The sequence below is a fragment of the Sorghum bicolor genome, chromosome 5, assembly GCF_000003195.3.
Source record: "Sorghum bicolor cultivar BTx623 chromosome 5, Sorghum_bicolor_NCBIv3, whole genome shotgun sequence".
NCBI classification, from domain to species: Eukaryota; Viridiplantae; Streptophyta; class Magnoliopsida; order Poales; family Poaceae; genus Sorghum; species Sorghum bicolor.
Window position 1 is genome coordinate 71165932 of NC_012874.2, and position 21409 is coordinate 71187340.

A 21409-nucleotide genomic window follows, 5' to 3' on the forward strand; every position below is an offset into this window, starting at 1 on the left:
GCAGGTTGCCTATATTTGTTCATAAAATGTTTAAAAGGTAACTAAATTTGTTGGCTGAAATTTATATACGTCAATTTGAGTCAAATAATCCTGCCGCTGTGAAATTGCAAAATAGGAGTACTAGAGGTGTGGGCATTAAATGCAAACTTCTAACATGCAGAGCATACTTGCAACAGAGATTGACTTAGATCTTGTTTAGTTTTTTGGTGAAAAGTTTTTAGGTGCTATAGCACCTCTATTTGTATTTGATAATTATTGTTCAACCATAGATTAACTAGATTCAAAAGATTCGTCTCGCAAATTACATGTAAACTGTATAATTAATTATTTTTTATCTATATTTAATGCTACATGCATGTGTCATAAGATTTGATGTGATGAAAAATCTTGAAAAGTTTTAAGATTTTGGGTGTAACTGAACAAGGCCTTACTCTGTTGCATTGGGGGTTCCGGTAATATGTAGATTTTTAATCTAATTTTCTTCCTTGATATTTGACCCATTCACAAACTGTATATGGACTTCCGAGAGCCATACAATAATACATAGTAACATAAAATGCGTGTCATGTCAACCATGCTGTTTCATCCTTTTTAGTCTGTTCAAAGACAAAAAAAAGCACTCATCTTTTTCAGCAACATTCGAAATACTTCCTTCGGATTGCAATAGAACTATTACACTTTTTCTTTTGTTCTGACAACACCCTTGACATGTGTTTCATTAGGAAGGAATAGAACTATTACTCTAACAACTACATTTATATCACATTAGATTCATACTTTTTTATGACAGTTTATTTATGTACTCCCTCTATACCAAGATTAGTTGACGTTTAGGACATAATTGTGCTTACCAAGGAGTTATTAATTAGATAATATTTTTCTCTATCTAACCCTATTAAATAGGATATAGGGTGCACCTTATTTGAGGAAACTACTCGACTTAGACGGTTAGTGCAGTGAGGTGTTAGGATGGTGAGTAGGGTTTGACTCTTGTTGGCCTCATATTTTTGCGGTCGTTTTGGTTTTGCGTTTTGGTTTTGCTTGCATGACCGGCGCTCACGTTCGGCTAGCTGGTCACTGGCCATTGGCTGGGCGTGGGGCTGGTCGCTGGCCATTGGCTCGGCGCGTGGCGAGCGCTACACGGGAGGTGAAGGGCAATTGCGTCCTAAAAAATAGCAGGCAGCTTTTGCAAAAATAGGCCTTAAGTTCAAAACATCAACTAATCTAAGTATGGAGGGAGTACTTTGATTTGGAACCCAACTCAAGGTCTACAATAATTTTTTTTGGCTAGCAAGGCCTCTCAAAATGCACACAGCACTACCAATACCACACAACGTGGTATTTTTGACTCCGTGTACTTTTGAATAATCGTGCACCCCTTCCAAGAGCCGCACATTCCTGCTCGGCTCGTCGGTGCCACCCCGCCTAGGCCACTCACTGACACGTATCCTCCTCCCTCGTCCTCTCCTACCCTGGCTGCTCCTCCCCCAACAACTAAGCACGGATATGGCTGCCTCTCCATCACCGTCGGTGGCCTCATGTACCCCAACACCTTCCTCCTCCCCCACCTAGGCGTCTCCTTCCCTCACACGGCGACGTCGTCCATCCACCTAAGGGTGCTCAAGCCTGACGTGCCTCCTCTACCTAGGCGCGCCCTTCCCCATCCTTGGCCGCGGCCATGGGTGGCCTTCCCATGGTGGATCTATGGAGCAGTGGCCTCCCCATGGTGTATCCGTGGAGCATGATGTAGATCCAGCGGCGTGGTGGTCTCCTCCACCCAGAAGGCAATGACGACCCATCCCCCATCCATGGAGGCGGCTCGATCTACACCCCGATGATGCCCCCAATCCCATGTGATTTTGGGGTGTTGCAACAGTCTATTTTGAGATGTTGTAACATATGTTTCTGAATGTTGCAACTATTGATTTTGAGATGTTGCAACATCCATTTTTCTGTATGTTGCAGTAGTAGTGTTTGAGATGTTGCAATAGCTTTTGTGATCTTGCATCAGGTTTTTCCGATGTTGCAATGGATTTGTTGCAACATGTATTTTTTTGATGTTGCAGTAGTAGTGCTTGTAATGTTGCAATACTTTTTTTGTTGTTGCAGCAGATTCGCCACGATGCTGTGGTAGTATTGCTTGAGTTGCCGTAGCCCTTTTTCTGTTGTTGCATCAATTTTTTTTTCTGATGTTGCAGTGAATGTTTTTTATTGTTGTAGTAGACATTTGTTTTGTTGGTGTAGTTCATATTTTTGTTTGTGGAATTATATGTTCTTTCACTGTTGTAATAACTTTTTTCGTTTGTTGTAGAAGTGTTTTTGTTTTACTAGATGTTCTTTCAATTTTGCAATAGCTTTTTTTTGTTGTTGCGGCTGGTGGAAGGGCTATGGGAGGCGAGCTGGTCATGGGCGAAGGTGCTAGGGTCGACTAGGGGTAGGTAGATCCGTGTGCATGGGGGCAGAGGAATGGTGGGCGGCTAGGTTCTTTTTCGTCTTTCTATTTTACGTTGAGGAGGAAGGGTGAGCGACAGGTTCTTTTTCTTTTCTTTTCTTTTCTGTTTTTATGTGCAGGAGGTACCATCATCCATCGAAACATCACGATCCGACGCTAAACATAGGTGCTAGCAACTCCGATCTAGTTTCCATCCCCTCGAAAAAACAAATCTAGTTTCTAGATGGAAAAGTCCACATTACTTCCCTCAACTTTCGTGAAAGTCTGATTTTTCTCACTGAATTCCAAATCAAGGAAAAACACCTGCTTCAACTTTTTAAAATCATTCACCTTACCTCTCAGCTTGGTTATAAGTAGTTTTAAAGTCGTTTTGTCCTTTTCTTCTTGGTTTATTTTGGCCAAATCTTTAAAAAATCATAGAAAAATCATAAAATGGAAAATCTAGTTTTGTTGGACTCCACATGAGTAGATCTACATAAAGAACATATAATATGGTTTGCTTTAGTATAATTTTTTCTATAGCTTTAAATATATACTTTTATGTAATTAAATGGAATAATTATAGCTGCAGTTTTCTTTGGTTCAATTGTGATAAATTTTTTTAGGGGTGTGCTAATTATTATATGATTGAACTGCAGTAAAATTTTCATACTCATTTGATCATGTATTAGCATAGTTATAGTTTTATTTGTATTTAACAAGCATAAACCTAAATAAAATCTATAACTAAGTTATGCATGATCCAATGAATATGAACTTTTTACTATAATTTAAACATACAATAATTAGCCCACCATAAAAATTTTACAACAATTGGACCATCGAACTGTATTTATGAATTATCCTATTTAATTTTAGAGAAACATAATTCTAAAGCTATAACAAAAATTGTGTACTAAAGTATACCATATTTTATATTCATTGTGTAGATCTACTCAAGTAGAGTCTAATAAAATTAGATTTTTTATTTTATGATTTACTATGATTTTTTAAATATTCAGCCAAAATATATATATAAAAAAAGACAAAACCGCTTATAATAGAGCCAGAGAGGTAAGATGAACAATTTTAAAGTTTGAGAGAGTTATTTTGCCTGGTTTTAAAGTTAAAGGAGAAAATGTGGACTTTCGTGAAAGTTGAGAAAGATAACGTGGACTTTTTTTCCTTCCAGATCGGCCTCGGCTGCGCTTGGACTCCATCTCAGATGCAAGAGGTAAAAAAAATCAGAAGTTGGGCTGGGCTCCGGCTCCCCTTTGTGCGAACGCAGATGGGCTGCCCCCCATCTCCCGGGTTTGTGTGGGTATGTGGTTATATGCTGTATTTGTCTTATGACATAATATATGACTTGAGGGAGTAGTAGAAAATGGATGCCTCACCTATATTAGTATATGCCTCCAAACGTTTGTACAACTACGGTACCGTGGTGTGGTGCGTATACCGTGTACTTCTTCCATATATGATTTAGAAGTTGTTTTGGATAAGATTTGTGTTATATATTGAGAGTATACATTATTAATAGCTTTTAAATTATTGAGTTTGCAAATATAAAAATTGAAAAAGTTTCATAAAAGTATATATATATATATCATTTTTCCTTTTTATAAAAAAAGAGGTCAAAGTTAGGTTTTGGTTTTTTTTTCATCTGAGTTAATTTGAATAATTCAACAAAAATTGATTTTTAGTGCAGGACTGCACTATTTGCACTCTGCCTTAAGCACGACACTGATCCATAGAGATGTGTGAAGACCAGGAACATCTTTCTAACCGAGAAACTCGAAGCCAAGATCTCTGACTTTGAGGCCTTTTGTTCAGTTCCGAAATTTTTTGGGTTTTGGGTGCTATAACATTTTCGTTTTTATTTGATAATTATTGTCCAATCATGATCTAAGTAGGCTTAAAAAGATTCATCTCGCGATTTACAGGTAAACTGTGCAATTAGCTTTTGTTTTTGTCTATATTTAATGCTTCATGTATATGCCGCAAGATTCGATGTGACAGAAAATCTTAAAAAAGTTTTTGTTTTTGTTGTAAACTAAACAAGGCCTGACTTGTCCTTAAAAAAAAAGAAGATCTCTGACTTGGGGCTCGCAAGGGCCATCAGCAGCCAAGGAAAAACACACACCGTACCATCACCGGCACGCTGAGTTGTGTACTCTCAAACCCAGCTCTTGATGCTGCCGCTGTAGTTGCTGCGCTTGTCGAAGTACCTATCCCAGACCATCACGCCGCCGTAGTTGGCCGCCGTCTGCGCCACGGGGAGCACCGTCCTCCGCAGCGCCCCAGGCTCCGTGAACCCACTCCTAGCCGCCTGCGGCGACGCCGGCAAGCCGACGTAGAACTTGGTGAACGGGTACGCCGCCGTCCACTTGCGCCACTCCACGGCGCTGAACCCGGCGGCGCAGTCCGGATCGTCGTAGAACCTGACATGGACGCGCTCAAAGATGCCCGTGTCGAGCGCCTCCTTGACGCGGGCGTCAGGGAACCCGCAGCGCGGCGTCGCCGTGAGGTGCAGCAGCTTGCCGTCGCCGGCGCGGATGTTGTGCTTGGCGAGCTCCAGCGCCAGCGTGCTGTAGTGCTCGGCGGGGGTGGCGTGGTCCAGGAACATGTCGACGCCGTCCAGCCACGCGTCGCCGAACGGCCGGCGGCGGGTGTCGTCGTTAAGGCTGCCGCCGAAGTAGGTGTTCCAGAGGTGGTCGAAGAGCGCCAGCGCCGACGCGTTGGTGGGGAGGGAGTAGGCGCCGCCGAAGCCGCCGATGGAGATGGAGACGGGGACGCCCAGGAACTGGCACCGCTTGATGGCCGCGCCCATGCCGGCGGTCGAGTGGCCGGATAGGTCCAGGTGGTAGTGGTAGTAGCTGCCGCCGTAGACGTCGAGGAAGGACATGATGACCATGCTGTACAGGCCGGAGTCGCAGGCTTCTCGGAGTGAGCCCTCGTCCTTGTGCCGCCCCCAGAACACCGTCACCTGCCCGGTCTTCCCCTGCGCGGCGGCCGGGGCGGCGGCGAGGAGGCTGATGATCGCGACGGAGAGAAGCGCCGCCGCGAACCCCATTGCTTGCAGCTGAGTTTGCTTCTTGCTCCGGCAGATGGCCTGAACAGGAAAGTGTGTGGTGGTGTGGAAACCCGGGTTGCAGCAAGGTGTATATATGGAGAGACCGAATCGGAAAGACTTGCTGATGCAGCCATTGTTGACTGGTGTAATAAGAATAATCAGCTGGTCTTGTTTAGTTCTCGTCCACACTTTTCACCCGTTCTATCGATATTTGGATATATACATAGAACATTAAATATAGTTTAATTAGTCTATGATTAAACAGTTTAATTAGTCTATGATTAAATAGTAATTGATATAATTATATATGTTATAGTTCACAATCCAAGAGGTTGAAACTTGAAAGAGACATGAGTGCAACGAACCGTCCATGGCCACCCAACGTTGACCAGCAGTTGAGCCTTCTCTACAGTTCGGTCGTCGTTGCACGTTGACCACGCAATCGACAAGGTGACTGCAAAATATATGGGCCCACTCATTTTTCCATGCATCTCGTCGAGCGTTGGAGTTAAATAAAAAACTCCGTAAGTTTGCCCATTAAATACATTTAAATTTGAATTTAAGTACACAGTTATTCATGAACGTAGTTTTTTTTTCTAAAGACATATGCTCTCACAATATGGATCATAAGATTCGCAATGAGATTTGTGTCCAGCTAGGAACAATAGAAAATTGTCTCTTCTTACTGGACACGACGAATGTCATTGCAAATCTTGTCGTCCACATTGTGAGGGCATGTTCCCTCACGAGCAAAATTTACTTTACCAAATATTCACACCCACACCCACACATTCACACTACCACATGGGCACACGCTCACACTTACCCCTATTTCATATCAAAATTATGATTTTATCTCAGTTTTTTAACTTTATGAATTTATCCCTATGTTTTCAAAATGAAGCACCACTTTGCCCTTGTTTCGTGGTCTTATCCTAATGGTGTTAACTTTGTATAATTGGACAGAAAAAAATCCCATATGATTTTGCCTCTCGTTCTTAGGAGTATTTGTGATTTCACCCCTAATTTGGTAATACGTTTATATTGCATTTTGGCAAAAATGGTTACATTTGGTCAAATATATTGGACACAATTTGTAATTATTTTATTTAATATTAGAAAAATATTCAAAATTTTGATAGCACCTTAGCAAAATTTATGTAGTCTATGTGTTTGGTTAGGAGAACATATCCATCCAAAAACTTTTGTTTGATTGAAGGTATTGGATGGATGGAATAAAGGCTACTCTTTTCACACTATTGCCTGTCGTCAATTATATGTCTTACCAATCATACATGGGCCTATGTGTCATCTTCTCCCTAATTACTATTTTTTCCTTTTTTTGACCATGCCTATTATCTTCTTCATGGGAAGCAGAAGAGAATCACAAGGGAGCACCGCCACCCGTTCATAGTCGTGTTCCCTATTGGTGGACCTGTAGCTAGGAAAAAGAAAATAAGGGTCTATTTGGTAGTACTCCTTTCTGGCTCCGACATTTTCGGAGGAGCCCTACCAAACATGCATGTGAAATTCAAAAAAGAAGTCACTCCTAAGAACGTGGATTAGAGACATATATCTGCGGCATCCATGCTTCACCTCCCTGCATGCATTTCGTGGAATATGTCCAGCTTTGGAGCGCTCTCAGACACATCCAACTACATCTTGATAGGGAGGATAGCATCAGCTGAAATTTTAAGCTGGATGGAAAATTCACAATAGGATTGGCCTACCACGTGCAATTTGTTGGTGCAACACTGACAAATTTCAAACAACCATCTGGAAAGTCTGGACGCCACCAAAATGTAAAATCTTTGCATGGCTCGCCATCTAAAATAGAATCTAGACCGCTGATAGGCTACAAGCATGGAGATGACCGAATAATGGAATGTGCCCCTTGTGCAGGCACAATCAAGAATCTAGCGTCCATCTATTATAAGACTGTCGCTACACTAAGCGTATCTGCGAGGGCATTGCAATATAGTTGGGCAATGAGCAGCTGCGACCATCCACATGCTTGCTAGGAGACTCAGTACAATCTTAGTGGGACAACATAGATCGCACACCTTTGACGGCAAGACGAGGTCTCCGATCCATCATCATTCTTGTCTGTTGGGAGGTGTGGAAAGAAAGAAATGCAAGAATTTCGAGCACAAGGAATCTGCGCCAACGCAACTCCTCCAAAAAAATCAAGGATGATGAAGTGGGCCTATGGTCAATGGCGGAAGCAAAGCACGTCTCTAACCTTTTATTACACGCTTAATGTAACCACCTTGAAATGAGGTTTTTAGAGCTCTGGCTCCCCTGTATATGTTTGTATAGTGTCATTCTTGGCTTCCGCCTTTTTAATACAATAGGTAGCTCTCCTACCGGTTCCGTTTAAAAAAAAAAAGAGAAGTAGTCTTCACACAAACACACAAATGCATCATTATATTTTATTTGTTACTTCATTCATTATATTTCATCGATGGATGCAGACCCTTTCAATATGGACAGCAGCACTTCCATGGCTTAACAGATTTATCGCAGAAACCACCATTCTTAGCAGGGAAGTTGTACTCTTGGCAAACTTTGCCGCAGTGAAATGGCGTGCAGTATTGAGGATCGTATGGAAAGCAGAACGGTGGCCGCAACCCGGGGGGAACAACACCTGCAAAAAGATGCTCGATCCGTTATATAGTCGTTCGGTTATATAGTTGATCTCTCAAATTAAATCTCTACAAAATAATAATAATATCAAGTAAAAAACATATGGGCGATTTCTTTGGTACGTCAAATTTTATATAGTAGCTTAGACTAGTTAAAGATCCCTTAATAAATAGAGCGACGATTGTAGGAATAAATAGTCCGCTTAAGTTGGCTGTTGGGCAAATTTATGATCTAGGATTAGAATTTGCTACATAAAGTCCCCATGGGATGGATTAGGAATGAAAATGGTACGGATATTTTTCGACCGTATTCGAGACCGAATTCGTTTAGAGAGGTTCAGATCTGTCCGTATCTGAGTCCGAATGTTTAACATCCGATACTGTATCCGTATCCGAATACTTAAATCATATATTTATGATGTCGATATCCAATCATATCTTATCCAACATGATTGATATTATCCGTATTCGAATCCGAATCTGACCAGAAATATGAAAACAAATATTATATCGATGATATCCGTCTGTATCCGATCTGTTTTCATCTGTAGGATGGATGCTTCTATGATACTAGGTCAGGTCGGATGCGACCTTATTCTAGAAGTTGTTTTTTTTAAAAAAAATAATTATCTTATAAACATGCATGTGTGCCACAACGGTACATATATACCATATATATACAGTTACCTAAAAGGTTTGTGGCTAGATATTTATTCAAACAGCACGTCATTCTTTCAAATTTTTCTTGGGATTAGACTTCATGTCACACCCAGACGTTCTCTGGTCCAACTCGTACGGCACATGAGGCCTACAGATTTATTCAATGGTCGTGTGATGCTTTACAATCTGTGTTTTTGGAATCCCATTGTTGCTCGATCACTCATACGGAATCAGGAGGGAGTGACTGAGTGAGGAACCAAGACTCTATCCTTTATTTAATTAATTTTAATAGATATAGATAGGATAGGAAGATATAGATATAAATATAAATATAGATATAGATATAAATATAAATATAGATATAGATATAAGACATTGAGCTGCATAGTAATGGGCCGAAGGAAGAATTTTGAGGCCAAGCCAATTTTAAATTATTGTCTTAATTCTACTAGTCTTAGAGCACTGTTTTAAATACTTGTGAATAAATATTTGTGCCCAACAATGATGTGTAATTCTCGTAAAAAAGGTTGTAGACCATATTTAACCGGTTTAGGTGGGCTAAGGATTTTTCTCCTATTGCAACACAACCGCCATATTTACTATAGTATAAATCAAACTAAGCAAATCAAACACTCCTAAGATATACACATACCTTTTGCTTGGCAGGATGGCGAAATGATTACAACCACCACGAAAAAGCATGTCGTCAATGACACGAAGGTCTTTGTCCAATTGCTGTTGACAGCCATCAGGAAGCTATGAGAGAGAATGCCTGCTATCAGTCACCTAGTGCTCCTTTTTAGGGAAGAGAAAACGAATGTTTTCTTGGAACAAAGCCCCCTTATGTGTCTCAATGTGCAGGTGTTTATATAGAGGTAATAAGGCCTAGCAAACCTCACATTAGTGCATGCTATATATCCTCAAGATATATCCAGATCTTATCATTTAATACTCCAATTAATAATGTTTAGATATCCAATTCATATGCTTTTATATCTGTGCTCCATCTCCATCATTAGTTTCCTTTTCCTCCCTTCATATCAGTATTTTTTTGCTACTATACATTTATTTTAATTTTCTAGCTAATCAATATCTTCAGGCATTTCATGTCTCCCACCACTAGAGACGAAGCCAATGGTGGACCCCATCTACCGTTGTCGGGGCAGTGGAGCCCCAAATGTTCTCCTTCTAATTTTAGACACAGATATAAAATATAGGGTGGGCTAAGACCTTTATTTTCTATCTGTATTTTGTGAATTTCATCGTTGATCAATTTTTTTAATATAAGATTACTTCAAGCTACTGTTTTTCTATTGTGAGGGGTTATGATATAGAGCTAAGTTGATGTAGCAATTTTGTTTAACCCCCTTAAATTTTTTCTGGCTTCGTCTCTGCCTACCACCACCACCACAAACGCATACCACATACTACAAAAGTTTGCGAGTTGGGCAGGGCTGAGCGGGGCTAGAGGTATACGACGTCCAACACGGGCCCCTAAGCAAGTTTGCACAGTTGTGGGTCTATAGGGTCCTAAATTTCAAATCTTTACAACCCAAGTTTTATATGTCCTTGTTTAGATCCATTCTTCCAAAAAGTACTCATTTCTCTAAAAGTTTTGGTTTTTTGGATGTATCTAAGTCTGGACAACAGGACAGGACCAGAACATTTGGGCCCGGCATGTCGTCCTTGGAGATTTGTTAAGCCAAAGTGGTCTACAATCTTTGATGATTTGGTGCGTGGGGGGACCCTGGATATTTAGCATGTTGTTATGTAGCCTGGGTATTTGGTTAATTCCGGTAAATCTGTTATCAAGAACTTCGGCTTTGACAAATTAACCGAATTTGTTTCAAACTAATAACCAAAAAAGAGTCGGTTTCGGTTAATCATTTAACCAAAATACATATCATACATCCACAGGAGATAATACCAACAACATAATTGTATTGAAAAGAACCTAACAAGAACTGCATCATGTAATGGTACAGCAAAAAAAAGCGGCAAAGGATACTTGTAGCAAAAAAAAATGTCTCATACAAATATGTTTGAATATGCAAATGGACAAAATTTTACTGTTTAATATAATAGTCACAATGAATTTGGGTTCAAACTGTCAATGCCAACTCAAAAATTTTGGTTAACCGGTTTTTCATGTTAAATCAGTTCAGTTCGGTTTATAAATTTCGTTGAAAATTTTGCCCACCATTAGCCCTCTATGATTCTTGCGTTGACGTCATGTCCCCGACCGCTTTGTCCCTAATCAAGGGGCACATCCATTCCGACAATTGTCGAAACAAATAAAGAAAACTTCAAATTTTCGCAATCTTATGGCTGGTCAAGAAATGGATTAATGACAAGTGGGATAGTAGTGTACATGGACTCACATCTTTGTGAATTTTCTAGCAAATGTAATATTATTACAAAATAAAAAGAGCACGTACTTTTGCCAGTATTTTATATGGTATCTTTACAAGTCTAGACCGGTGCTATGTGATACCTCTATCTGTAATCTGTAAAAATAAAGACTGGCTAGCTAGCTGCAGAGTTTTTCATGCATGGTTAAAGATGTACGGCCTTGTTTAGTTTCTAATTTTTTCTGTCAGGTATTATATCACTTTCGTTTTTATTTGATAATTATTATCTAATTATGGACTAACTAGGTTTAAAAAAATCATCTCGTGATTTACAGGTAAACTGTATGATTAGTTTTTTTCGTTTATAATTAATGTTCCGTACATATATCAAAAGATTCATTGTGACCAGAAATCTTGAAAAGTTTTTCGTTTTAGGATAAACGAATATACTAGAGTAGTGGAAGAAGCCACTTTTGCAAAATGCCAACGCATGCTTTTCATTTGCAACGAAGAACAAGACAAGCACGGGTGAAAGTAGACAAGTAGTAGCGTACACTTGGAATCGTCCCCACTAGCTACAGTAGTGAAGCATGCATGTCCGAGAGTGGAGCAGCGTCCACGGCGCTTTCATACGAATTGAAACCAAACTAATCTCTCGTAGTACGTGCATAGGAACCATTAAAAAGCATTTCGTGTCCACATGAAGCAACTTGGAAATGAAAATTGTACCATGCATTTCATGGCAAACCTCGCGTGCATTTTTTTCATCAGAAAGAAAAAAAGATCCCACTTCTAATCCTCTTTGATTTGTGCAGCTTGTTTCCGCAGGAAAATCACCACGTGTGATCAGAGTTCACCCTAAGGGGCTGTTTGGAACGCAGAAATTAAAAACACAGAAATAGGAAAAAATGTAGGAATAAGATGAATATATAGTTGTAAAACAGAGAAAAGAAAAATATAGGAAATAAATAAGAAGGATGATAAACAAGAGATGGGAGTGGAGTTTTGCGTTCCTGTGAAATTGCAAAGAAGCTACATTGTTCCATAGGAAAGGAAAGCTTACTTTCCAGTGTTCCAAACGCTCTAATGTCCTTCTGTTCCTGAGTTTTTCTTTCCTTCAATTTTCCTACGAATATCCTTTGTTCCAAACGACTCCTAAAATCCAAAAACTTTTCAAAGTTCACATCACATCAAATCTTGCAGCACATGCATAAAGCATTAAATAAAGATAAAAAATAACTAAGGCCTTGTTTAGTTGCTCATCCAAAATTTTTTCATCCATCAAATCAAATCTTTGGACACATACAAGGAGCATTAAATGTAGACAAAAACAAAAACTAATTGCACGGTTTGGTTGTAAACCGCGAAACGAATCTTTTAAGCCTAATTAGCCCATGATTAGTCATAACTACTACAGTAACCCACATGTGCTAATGATGGATTAATTAGGCTTAATAAATTCGTCTCACAGTTTCTAGGCGAGCTATGTAATTTGTTTTTTATTAGTCTATGTTTAGTACTTCAAATATACGCCAACATATTTGATGTGACACCCTAAAACTTTCCGTGTTGGATCTAAACAAGGCCTAATAATATAGTTTGACTATAATTTACGAGACAAAATTTTTAAGCTTAGTTAGTCTACAGTTAAATAATAATTATCAAATGTTATTACAATGTCAAAATCTAAAAAAGATTTAGTACTTTAAATATTTAGTCTATTAACATACAATTCATCTATATACGCTATTTGTTTTATCACCTATTCCTCTATAATGTAATCAAATATTCTATTATTATTTTTTATTAGCTTAGCGATTGCTTATTAAATCTAATACAATAAAATAACATGCAAGTTAAATTCATATATATGTATACCCAATATACTGAATACCAAATAGTAATGCTATGTATATAACGATTTATATTTAAGAAAATCCTGCAGTAACGCGCAGAGAATCCACCTAGTTTTTTATAATAGTACAACACATATGACTATCTTATTTCCATTACAACGCACGAGCATTTACCTAATATATTTCTTAAATATCTTTAGTTGTTTGGAAATTTAGGTTGGATCTTTGGTAGTGCGTAAAGATTATAATATCTCCATTACACCTCATGTTTAGCTTCCATCAAGCTTATTATTTGTTCATATTGCAACGTACGGAAAAGTCTATATAGTAGAGTTGATGAGTCTGATGCCGCACTCTCTATGGTTGTGTTAATTTCACAAACTTTGTTTTTTTAGATTAAATGTCACTTAAATATCGGTATTTAATTTTACAGTATTGTTATCTTACCGTGTGATCCATGTGCTTTTAGTATAAAAAGTTAGTTGTTCTGTAGCAATGCACGGACATACTACCTAGTATGTACTTATTTTGGAAGAAGAGAGTATAACCAAGGTCTGAATTTCCTTTGGTAAATACTGATATAAATTTCGTCGAGAAGGAAAATATGTGCTTATTTTGGAAGGAGATAATATAACCAAGGTCAGAATTTTAGAGGTGCTTCAGTTTGATTTTGAGTTTTCTTGAACAACAATAGGAGCTGAAATGCAGAACTCGGGAGGGTAGAGCTGTCATTTCGCGGGAGTTTTTTATCTTGTCGTGATCCACCTTCCCCAATCCCTAGTCCCTACCCCATCGCTCCCAGACGAAACCCTGACATGGAAGAAGCAGAGAACGGCGTGAGGAAGCTACCTCCTTCTCCGACGACGGAGAACGGCGTGAGGAACCGCTCCCCGACGCGCGACCCTGGCAACGGCAGGAGGAAGCTATCTCCGTCTCCGACGAGGTCGTCCGCCCCGGAGCAGAGGAAGCCCTCTGCCTCGCCTCCGCCGCCGCGCGTCCCCAAGTGGCTGATCCTCGACCGCATCGTCCACCGGAGCAGCAGGAGGCATTGCGGGGTCGTCAAGGACGACGCCACGGCCTCGGCGCTGGCCCAAGACTGCGCCGGCCGCCCCGTCCGCGCCTCCCTCAGGATCGCCGACCCTCCCGCGGTCTCCCGTCTCTACCTCCACCTGACTGGCAGGCCGGCGATCAGCTACCGGGAGCCCACGGCCATCGCCGCCCACCGCAACTCCATTCTCTTCCGGCTGACTGCCCCCTTCGAGGATCCTATGTGGTGGCACGACCGCTTCTCCTTCCCCATCGACTACTTCGTCTACTCCTGCCGCTCATCTTCACCGCCTTCACTCACCCTGCTTCCACCCTGCTTCGACGGTGGCCACATCAACCCCCAGCTTGATAAGCTCTGCACACCATATCGGCGACAGCGACAGCGCACCATGTTGCCTGAAGATATGGGTATCCTCTGCCATGGCGACCAAGGCGAGTTCACGGTGGCAGAACTCTTGTTTTCCAAGCCCTATGAGATTGAGCTATGCCTGCTGCACAATCCACCTCCTGCAGGATCTTCAATGGAATGGAAGGTTAAGAAGGTGCAGATCCCTCCTGACATGAAGATAAGCACCTACTCGTGGATGACTGACGCCGTCTTCCCCATTGGTACATGCTTGTGCTGGGTCGACAACTACCAGGGCATGCTGGCCATTGATGTCCTCACTGACAGCAACAGCAACCCAGATCATCAGCAATGGCTCCGTTACATCCCTCTGCCTAAAAACGCTTTGAAGTCTCAGCGCCTGTACAAGGATGCAGGCGAACCTGATCCGTTGCGCTCTGTCTGTGTCACTAATACTGGCATCATTAAGCTTGTCTGTATTCTTACCGAATGTCCTCCTTTCACCTTAAAAGCATGGACTTTGGATGACATCCATGAAGGCAGATGGACAATGGATCTCAGCAACACCATGGGAGCAGAGGAGTTCTTCTGTCTTCTTGGCACTGGCCACAGTTGCCTTCCACAGGTACAGCCAAGTTTTCCTTTGGTTAGCTTGGTTGATCCAGATGTTATCTGCTTCCTGCTCAAGGACAAGGACCGTGGCCTTTTCTGGATGATTGATGTCAACATCAAGTACAAGAAGCTGCTGTCAAGCGCCCTCTATATCAGTGAACAGGAAGAAGAAGATGGATACCCCCCTAAAAGGGGCCGCAGGAACAATTTCTTTGGTCATTGCTTCATCCGCAGCAAGTTCTCCTCTTACTTGAGTGAGAATGCCATCACAAGGTAATATTTTTGTATTCCTTTCTGTGTTTATTACCTCGGCGCTGTGGGATCTTTCGTGTACCACTTCTCAGTCTGAAAGTTGTTACTAGTTATATTGTTTTTTTAGCTGTGCATTTTAAAACATAAGGAGAACTCATTATGTGTAATCTGTATGACTATCAATTATCATATCAAAATATCTCCATGATCTTTCTGCAGTTAAATGACTAGCCAGTGTGTTAACAGTCGATTGCTGTGTTGAAACATAACCACATTTATCTGCTAAAGCATGATTGCATTATCAAACTTACGCTGATCTGCCAAACATTCTTACTTTGAAGCCAATGCAACACTATTCTGTAAGAGAACCAACAGAATTGCTGTCAGTTCTCAGATTTTGTTTCATCTTGAGGAGGCCAACAACGCGTGCTCATCTTGAACTCAAGTGAGAGAATCCTGGACGCCCATTAGTGTTCACCCTTTTTCAGATTCAGGATCAGTCAGTAGGCTTTTCGTAATTGTTTGGGATCCTAACCAAACCAGAAGAACCCATATAAAAAACTTAACCTGCCCCAGTCAAGTAACACCTATTAGACCAACTCAACCTTCCCAAACAAAATGCACACTATATACTGTCTAGGCTCTGTGTTTTAATTCTCATCAGGAAACCATCGTCATACACTTGATAAAAAAGGCTTTTATTTCTTTCATTTAGCGAGTTTATTTCTCATCAAGGATTCAGTTTTATACTTATGATGATATAACAAAGAAACATAGTACGTAAATCAATTTACTATCCTAAGGATTAGCTAGGGTGAGTTATACAATATAGCTGCTAGTTGTCATGGATCAGGAATGTCTGGTGACAGAAGAAACTTGTTAGAAAGCTCTGAGTGACCAAGACTCTGCAAAACTGTTAGTCATGCTCCTAAGGAGTTTGTGATAGGCAAGGTCTTCTTCGTTGGATTGTTGTATATGCGTTCCTGTTTAACAGAAATGGCGAAAATTGATTTTATACCCACTAACTCAACCACTTTTAGTTTTCTACTCTTCTCATTTACTGAAGTCAGGAATGTTGATTGTAATCACTTCGCTTTCTTTCATGCAGTCGGGACCTAAGTGAAAAGATGCAGAAGACAAAAGAGGGTAGAGTGACGCAGAAGAGTTGACTGGAAGCATAATTGCAGAAGAGGGTAGTTATTTGACAAATACTGTCCAATCATAAACTAACTAGGATCAAAAGATTCGTCTCGTGATTTACAGACAAACTGTGTAATTAGTTTTTGTTTTCGTCTATATTTAATGCTTCATGCATGTGCCGCAAGATTCGATGTGACGGGGAATCTTGAAAAATTTTTGGATTTCGATGTAAACTAAACAAGGCCTTACTAGATGCACTGGCAGCAGTGACAATGCAGTTGGAGGATGGGCATCCTCTTTTTTTTTAACGCAAATGGCAGGAGTTCTAAGTCTCAAATAACGAGAAAGAGTTTTATATACATGAATACAGGATGTGGCTAGATTAGAAACCATAGGGCATTGGACATCATGCTAAGAGTTTCTCCAACAGTTATGCAATTGGAATTTGCTATTTGTTGGAGTGTGTCAAAAGGAAAAATAAGTTCATCTCTAAGTGTTGGGCATTTTTGACTTGGCATTTCTGTCCGGGAATCTTTCATCTTCGCGGAAATTTTCTCGCGCGTCGCACGGGCGCTTTCTTTTTCGCGCGCAATTCCTTCGCCTGTCGCGCATTCCTTCGCCGCGATCGATCTCCGTGATCAATTCGACGCGGCAGCAGGGCGTGGACTTCGACGTCTTCCTCACGGCGGTGAACTCTAACAAGATGACGACGTTGTGGTACAGGAGCGGCACGGTGAAGATGCGGTGATGGATCTCCTAGCCTCGCGTCGCTGTAAGAAAAGGAGACGGCGATTGCACGAAGAAAGAAGGTGGCGCGCGAAGAAAGGAGGCGGCACGCGGGGAAAGAAAAGAGTCGCGCGCCGGGAGGACTCGTCTCACGGGAAACTACAGCGACGTGGGGGGTACGGGGACGACAAGGAGTCCAAGATTCTCGGGATATCAAAATTGCCAAGCCATTGTGCCTATGCAAAAATGTCAAGTTTGGTCCATCAAATGTCAAATTTGCCAAAATGCATAAGTCAAATGCAAAACTGTTGGAGAGCAATTTTTATGGTTTTTGGTAAATTTCAAGAATGCAAAGTCCAATTGCATAACTGTTGGAGATACTTTAGTTCCCAAAAAATTTTGCAAAATTTTTCAAATTCCCCGTCACATCGAATCTTTAGACACATGCATGGAGTATTAAATATAGACGAAAATAAAAACTAATTACATAGTTTGGTCGGAATTGACGAGATGAATCTTTTGAGTCTAGTTAGTCTATAATTGGGCAATATTTGTCAAATATAAACGAAAATGCTATAGTGTTACTTTCTCAAAATGTTTTATGTTTTGGAACTAAACAAGGCGTAACAAGCCGGAAAAAAGGTTGCACAGGGTGTGCTTTTTTGGCGACGCCATTGAATGCTCACTTGTGATCTTTGGGGACTGAGCCTAATAAGGTTTGCTCCCACAATTCTTCGAGTATGGTGAAGTTAGCGTGTTCCCATGAAGTGGTTTGGCTGTGGATCGTGATTTGTCTGACGTGAGTATCTTGGATGCAGATCCACAAGGAGATTTTGCTTCTATTTACTTATCGTGTGTGTCTACCAAATGATGTTTGTTCTAAATCGACGATAGGTGACTAGGAATTTTAGCCATGTACACTACTGGAATGGTAGCTTTGCCGTGCACATGGCAAAAAAAAAACGGCAAAGGACGCTTTGCCGAGTGTCCTTTATCAGGTACTCGGTAAAGAGTTTACGGAGTACCGCTTCGACACTCGGCAAAGCAATGTGTTGCCGTGACGAAAGGAGCTACCGTTAGCATTTAGTTTGCCGAATGTCACACACACACATTATATATATATATATATATATATATATATATATATATATATATATATATATATATATATTATTCTACACCGCAAGTCAAAACTGAGTAGAAAAGATACTGAGCAGTACTGGAGAGTGTTCAGTATCAACTTGCCCAACACTCAGGACCACAAAATACTGAACAATACTGAAATACGAATACTGAATGATACTGAATTTTGCTCAGTATAACAGTTTGGTGTAGAATAGTATTCTACACCTAGGGTGTAGAATAGCACTTGTATATATATATATGAATAATACTGAAATACGAATACTGAGTGATACTGAATTTTGCTCAGTATAACAGTTTGGTATAGAATAGTATTCTACACCTAGGGTGTAGAATAGCTAGAGTGTGAAGATTTGTATAAACCAAAGTTTTGAATGCCAGATCCTCTGTACTCCCTTAAGGTTGCGAATGGGGCCCATATCCATGATGGCCGAGATCTTTTTGGGGTTGGCCTCAATCCCCCGATCAGAGACAATGAACCCGAGAAGCATGCCTCGGGGAACTCCGAAAATGCACTTCTCGGGGTTCAGTTTGATTCCCTTGGCTCTAAGGCATTGGAAAGTTTTGTCTAGGTCGGCTACAAGGTTGCTAGCTTTCCTAGATTTAACTACAATGTCATCTACGTATGCCTCTACAGTTCTACCTATGAGGTCTCCAAAGACCTGGAGCATACATCGCTGGTATGTAGCCCCCGCGTTTTTGAGGCCGAACAGCATGGTGACGTAGCAAAACATTCCAAAGGGGGTTATGAAAGAGGTTGCTAGCTGGTCGGATTCTTTCATCTTAATTTGGTGGTAGCCAGAGTATGCATCAAGAAAAGATAAAGTTTCACATCCCATGGTAGTGTCAACTATTTGATCGATACGAGGTAATGGAAAAGGATTCTTGGGACATGCTTTATTCAAACTAGTATAGTCTACACACATCCTCCATTTCCCATTTTTCTTTCTGACTAGTACAGGGTTAGCTAACCACTCAAGATGGAATACCTCCTTGATGAACCCGACCGCCAGCAGCTTGTGGATCTCCTCCCTAACGGCCCTGCGCTTCTCCTCATCGAATCGGTGCAGGCGTTGCTTCACGGGCTTGGAGCCGGCTCGGATGTCCAAAGAGTGCTCGGTGACTTCCCTCGGTATGCCAGGCATGTCTGAGGGACTCCACACAAACACGTCAGCGTTTGCGCAGAGAAAGTCGACGAGCACCACTTCCTATTTCGGGTCGAGGCTAGAGCTAACCCTCAACGCCTTGCCCTCCGAGGCCTCAGGGTCGAGGAAGACGAGCTTGGTCTCTTCCGGTGGCTCGAAGCTCCCGGCATGGCGCTTGGGGTCGGGAATGTCCCGAACGAGGCTGTCGAGGCTGGCGACCAGGGACGCTGTCTCCACAATGGCCTCAGCCTGCTCGATGCACTTGATGTCGCACTGATAAGCGTGCTGGCTCGTCGTGCTGATGGTGATGACGCCATTGGGGCCCGACATCTTGAGCTTGAGGTAGGTGTAGTTGGGGATGACCATGAACTTGGCGTAGCATGGTCTCCCGAGGATCGCGTGATATGTTCCAGGGAACCCTACGACGTCGAAAGTGAGGACCTCCCGTCTGAAGTTGTCGGAGGTCCCGAAGCAAATGGGCAGATCGATCTACCCGAGGTGGTGTGCTCGATGCCGAGGCACCACTCCATGGAATGGTGATGCATCATTCCTGAGCCAAGACTTGTTGATCACCATGAGGCTCTGGGTCTCGGTGTAAAGGATGTTGAGGCCGCTGCCTCCGTCCATCAGCACCTTGGTGATGCATGTCTTGGCGATGATGGGGTCGACGATGAGCAGATAGCTCCTCGAGTTCAGGATCTGATCCGGGTGGTCGCTGTGATCGAACGTGATGGCATTCTCCGACCACTTGAGGTAGGCCGGAGTGGCCATGCTAACCATGTAGACCTCTCGGAGCTCGTGCTTCCTTTAGCTCGCGGTGAGGTGGGCTGTGCATCCTCCAAAGATCAGGAAACAGTTCCTAACCTTAGGGAAGCCTTCCCCCTCGGTGTCATCATCCTTGTCATGGGTGGCTCCTCTACATTCTCATTGGGGGGAGTGACGGAGTAGAAGTGGCGGTGCACTCCTCTAGGGTGTGCTTGGTGGGACCCCTATGATAGGGGCATGGCTTCTTGAACATCTCGTCGAAGAGGCAGGGTGCAGTAGGGGGTCGCTTAGCGTTCTTGCGATCCACCATAGCGAAAAGGCGTCCTGCCGACCCTACTTTCCCTTCCGACCCTTCTTCTTCTTCTTGGGGTCTCGGGAAGCTGAGGCCTTGGTGGCCTCTTCCTTTTCCTTCCCCTTGGCATTTTCGTTGGAGAAGATCGCCCCAACTACCTCTTCTCTAGAGGCGAAGTTGGTGGTGATGTTGAGTAGCTGGCTGGTGCTCGTGGGGGTCTTGCGTTCCAGCTCGTGCACCAACTCCTTGCAAGTGGTGCCGGCGATGAACGCCCCAATGACGTCGGAGTCTGTGACATTGGGGAGCTCGGTGCACCTGGAGAAACGCCTGATGAAGTCTCAGAGAGACTCGTTAGGCTTCTGGCGGTAGCTCCTGAGATCCCAGGAGTTGCCAAGGCGCACGTATGTGCCCTGGAAGTTCCTAACGAAGATCTTAACTAGGTCGGCCCAATCATGGAACAATTGCTCGGGAAGATGCTCGAGCCAGGCCCTAGCCAAGTCGGCTAGGTGCCGTGGTAAGTTGCGGCTGATGAGCAGGTCATCCTCTACCCCGCGCAGCTGGCATGCCAGGCGGTAGTCCACGAGCCAGAGCTCGGGGCTCGTTTCCCCTGAGTACTTGGTGAGGTTGGCCGGTTGTCAAAACCGAGCTAGGAACTTGGCCTTGCGAATCGTCTCACTAAAGACGCGCAGGCTCGGAGGCTCAAGCGACGCGCTACGATCGTGCTCGGGGTCGTACCTCCCACCTCAATGCAGGTGGTATCGTCGAGACTCGGCCTCGTCCCTATCACGGTGTCGGGCCTCAAGGGTGGCCCGGGCGTCCACATTGGTTCCGACGTGCTCGAGGATAGATGGGGCTCGGACGCCCCCCTAAGGGGTAGGGGGCGTGGGACTTGGTACTGAGGGATCCCTCTCTTGTGGGGGTCATC

General features: G+C 42.5%; 2 protein-coding genes across 2 annotated transcripts; one reads left to right on the forward strand and one right to left on the reverse strand.

Moving 5' to 3' along the window:
- LOC8086017 (xylanase inhibitor protein 1) lies at nucleotides 4457-5572 on the reverse strand. The gene has a single exon (XM_002451260.2). It carries the CDS (start codon nucleotides 5502-5504, stop codon nucleotides 4608-4610), a length of 897 nt encoding a protein of 298 aa, XP_002451305.1. The 5' UTR covers nucleotides 5505-5572; the 3' UTR covers nucleotides 4457-4607.
- LOC8086018 lies at nucleotides 13778-16544 on the forward strand. The gene is made up of 2 exons (XM_002449993.2): nucleotides 13778-15294; nucleotides 16382-16544. Exons 1-2 carry the CDS (start codon nucleotides 13832-13834, stop codon nucleotides 16440-16442), a joined length of 1524 nt encoding a protein of 507 aa, XP_002450038.1. The 5' UTR covers nucleotides 13778-13831; the 3' UTR covers nucleotides 16443-16544.

Excerpts from the sequence above, each read along its gene's own strand:
- LOC8086017 (XM_002451260.2), bottom strand. The coding sequence starts at position 5,504 with ATGGGGTTCGCGGCGGCGCTTCTCTCCGTCGCGATCATCAGCCTCCTC.
- LOC8086018 (XM_002449993.2), top strand. The coding sequence starts at position 13,832 with ATGGAAGAAGCAGAGAACGGCGTGAGGAAGCTACCTCCTTCTCCGACG. Across the intron at positions 15,295-16,381 it reads AGTGAGAATGCCATCACAAG|TCGGGACCTAAGTGAAAAGA; the intron begins GTAATATTTTTG and ends TCTTTCATGCAG.